The 3,068-nt window shown below is 50.7% G+C and overlaps 1 protein-coding gene across 1 annotated transcript; it reads left to right on the forward strand.

The window, feature by feature from the left end:
• Positions 1-598: 598 nt before the first annotated feature.
• Positions 599-2,814, forward strand: MRFAP1 (Morf4 family associated protein 1). The gene is made up of 3 exons (XM_011218156.3): positions 599-747; positions 866-1,299; positions 1,794-2,814. The coding sequence occupies exon 2, from the start codon at positions 903-905 to the stop codon at positions 1,284-1,286; it is 384 nt and encodes a 127-aa protein (XP_011216458.1). The 5' UTR covers positions 599-747; positions 866-902; the 3' UTR covers positions 1,287-1,299; positions 1,794-2,814.
• The last annotated feature ends 254 nt before the right edge of the window (positions 2,815-3,068 follow it).

Below are 3,068 nucleotides of genomic sequence, written 5' to 3' on the forward strand. Positions count from 1 at the left end.
GGAAATTAACTTATCTTTTCTTAAAATTCTGTTTAGTAAATGCGAAAGCAAGTTTACTGTGTGCCAAGCTCTGCTCAGGGCTTCAGGGACACAAAGCTGAATAAGAAGACCCCCGGAGGACTTTCAACCAGGTAAAAGGTGTGAAGGGTAGCCAGCAAAACCCTCTTCACATCCACTGAGCTTTGGGTCTGGTGGAGCCTCAGGATGAAGGTACCAGACGAGGCCTGGTACCCGGGAGTGTGGGGGCTCCGGCTGGTGAAAAGACACCCAAACATTTCCGACTGTAATTCAAAATAGGAAAACTACCCTTTCAGATAGCTGAGAGGGGCCTGGCAGCCCTACTAGAGGGGAAGGGGCTATCGAAGTTAGTTTGGGGATGCCACAGACTTTCTATCTTCGTTTATTGTAGGAAGATCGCGTTTATAACTTAAAAATATTTAACTCAGTGCTCCAGAAGCCCTCCAACAGGAGGGTGCCCCCAGAAGGGTTCACCCCAAAACGAGGGTGGCGTAGGGGCGAACGGGGGGGGAGGGGAAATGAGGAAGAGCGTGGGTGCATACGTGCGCGCTCGCGGCCACGGGAGAGTGGTCGCTCCACCCCCGACCCCCGTTGACGTGCGCGCGCCCGAGCCTCGTTCTACGAGCGGCGTGATCGTAAAGAGGCACGGCCGTGTCGTGAAAGGGGCCGCAACCGGCAGGGCGCTGGTTGACGGCTGGGGACTCCATTTTGTTCGCGGCTTCTCTGCTCGTAAGTCGCTCGTTTCCGTGGCTTCTGTGAGGCGAAAAGTTTAAAAGGGGTAAAAGTTTTAAAGAATATTTTGGAACTCTGTTGGTAAGCCTAGCGAGTCTCCATTTTCTCTCCGCAGCAGACGCCGATACCGCGGTTCCGGAGAGGCGGGGAGAATGCGGCCCTTGGACATCGTCGAGCTGGCGGAGCCGGAGGAGGTGGAAGTGCTGGAGCCCGAGGAGGATTTCGAGCAGTTCCTGCTTCCAGTCATCAACGAGATGCGGGAGGACATCGCGGCCCTCACCCGGGAGCACGGGAGAGCCTACATGCGGAACAGGAGCAAGCTGTGGGAGATGGACAATATGCTCATCCAAATAAAAACGCAGGTGGAGGCCTCGGAGGAGAGCGCCCTGAACCATCTGCAGAACCCCAACGATGGAGTGGAGGGCAGAGCGGCCAAGAGGTGCGAGAAGGCCGAGGAGAAGGCCAAGGAGATCGCGAAGATGGCAGAGATGCTGGTGGAGCTGGTGCGGCGGATAGAGAGAAGCGAGTCGTCCTGAAGGAGCGCGGGCGGTAAGGCGGGAGGCGGGCGGGGCCGGGCCCTTGCCAGACCCTCGGTGGACCTCGGACGAAACCCGATCAGTAACGGTCCGCGGGGCAGGAGGCGGGGCGCGGGGGGAGGAGAAGTGAACGCGGGCTCGGTGTGGACCCCGGGCGGGAGGAGGTCGCTCGTCCATATTCTTGACGCCGGTAGTTGGGGAGAAGGTAGGTTGGAGTGTGTCTGCTTGAAACCCCAAGTCATGGTTTACTATAGAACGCTAATCTGCGGGCCTTTAAGGAAGCTGTCACGCCGGGGGCCCCTGAGCGGGGGGAAGAGAGGGATAAGGATTATCCGAGGGAAGGCCGTTACTGGACGAGTTCAGATTTTGCTAGAAGGCTGGAGTAGGGCAGGGGGCACCCCGAGGAGCTGGCGTCCTGCGTTGATTGAATTTGTGAGGGGTGTTGGTTGATTTTTTTCTTCAGGATTTTAACCTCCTAATGATGACTTTCTCCCACCTGCGCTTTAGGTTTCCAGCCAACGGATTCTGGTCAACTGATGGAGATTGGCTGACATCCTTGAGAAGCTGAAACCAGAGAGCCTTTTGTTTTCTCTTTTTTTTTTCTCTGTCTACACTCTGTCCTCACTTACACTACGTTTCTGCTATGGTCTGTGGTTGATGACCTCAAAATAAGTTCTGACTGTTAAATGTTTTTGTTTGGGGAAGTAACTTTTATTTGGAAGATGCTCTCACACGAGAATTAGGGCCTAGATTGTAAGCTCTTGCAGCAGTCACATTTGTTACTGGGCTTTGGTTATTTCTAAATGTTGAGGTGCTTTGTGCTTTCTTGTGTGACTTGATAGCTCCCTGGAACTTTGAGTCTGTGTCACGTGAGACTCAAGAGTTGGAGGTTTCCAGCTCTGGGTGCTGAAGGAGCTGCGTTACTTCTAGAAGATTACTTCATGCGGCAACTGCTAAAGAAGCTGAAGGAGAAGGGACCAGACTTCAAGTGGGAATGTGAATGGAGCTGATCTGGCTAGGACTGATGAATCAGAAGGCGGCGTGGAGGATGGTAGTGTCTGTATTTTGGGACTTTGATTTCTGTGTGAGACCAAAGGAGAAGAGATGGTATTTTGTTCAAAATTTAAATTTTATGTGGCACACTATCTGATGTAACCTGTCTGGTCAGTTTGTTTGGACAACCCAACTCAGCTTTATTTGATGTGGAATCTAGAATAGGAGGCAAGATCTTGGGTTTTGTACAAGTTGGTTAATACTCTGATGCATTTCAGGGGATTCTGGGCATAAAATGGAAGAGATACTTGCAAAGGCTCTTGAGGGGCTGGGAAAGGAAAGGAGGACTGTCTGCATTGGACCCTAAACTGAACAGGGACTAGGTATTTTTGAAGTTCATAAGTCATCCTGTTCTAAGTTCATTTGAGTAGCAGCCCTGACAAGTATTTGAGGTCAAAACCCTACCATGTGTAATAAAAAGAAAAAAAAAAATGACCATGTTAATAAAAGTATTCATTTGCTTGAAAAGACAAAAGATGTAAAAAGTTATTGACTAAAATTTTGTTTCTCTCAAAATGAAATCTTCCTCCTTGATTGTCATTGCCAAATGGAAGATGAATTTCTTAAGGTTTTTGAGGCCCTTGGTAAGCCTCTGGTCATGGGGAAGGTTTATCTCTGCGTGCTACTATAGGAACTGGTTGAGGGAAGGAGAGACTTGGTTCTTAGCATAGGAAGGGACCTCTTAAAGTCCTGTGATCTGGGCCACTGCCTTCAGAGAGCTAACTCAGA

The sequence above is a fragment of the Ailuropoda melanoleuca genome, chromosome 11 (genome assembly GCF_002007445.2).
Source record: "Ailuropoda melanoleuca isolate Jingjing chromosome 11, ASM200744v2, whole genome shotgun sequence".
NCBI lineage: Eukaryota > Metazoa > Chordata > Mammalia > Carnivora > Ursidae > Ailuropoda > Ailuropoda melanoleuca.

Excerpts from the sequence above, each read along its gene's own strand:
- MRFAP1 (XM_011218156.3), top strand. The coding sequence starts at position 903 with ATGCGGCCCTTGGACATCGTCGAGCTGGCGGAGCCGGAGGAGGTGGAA.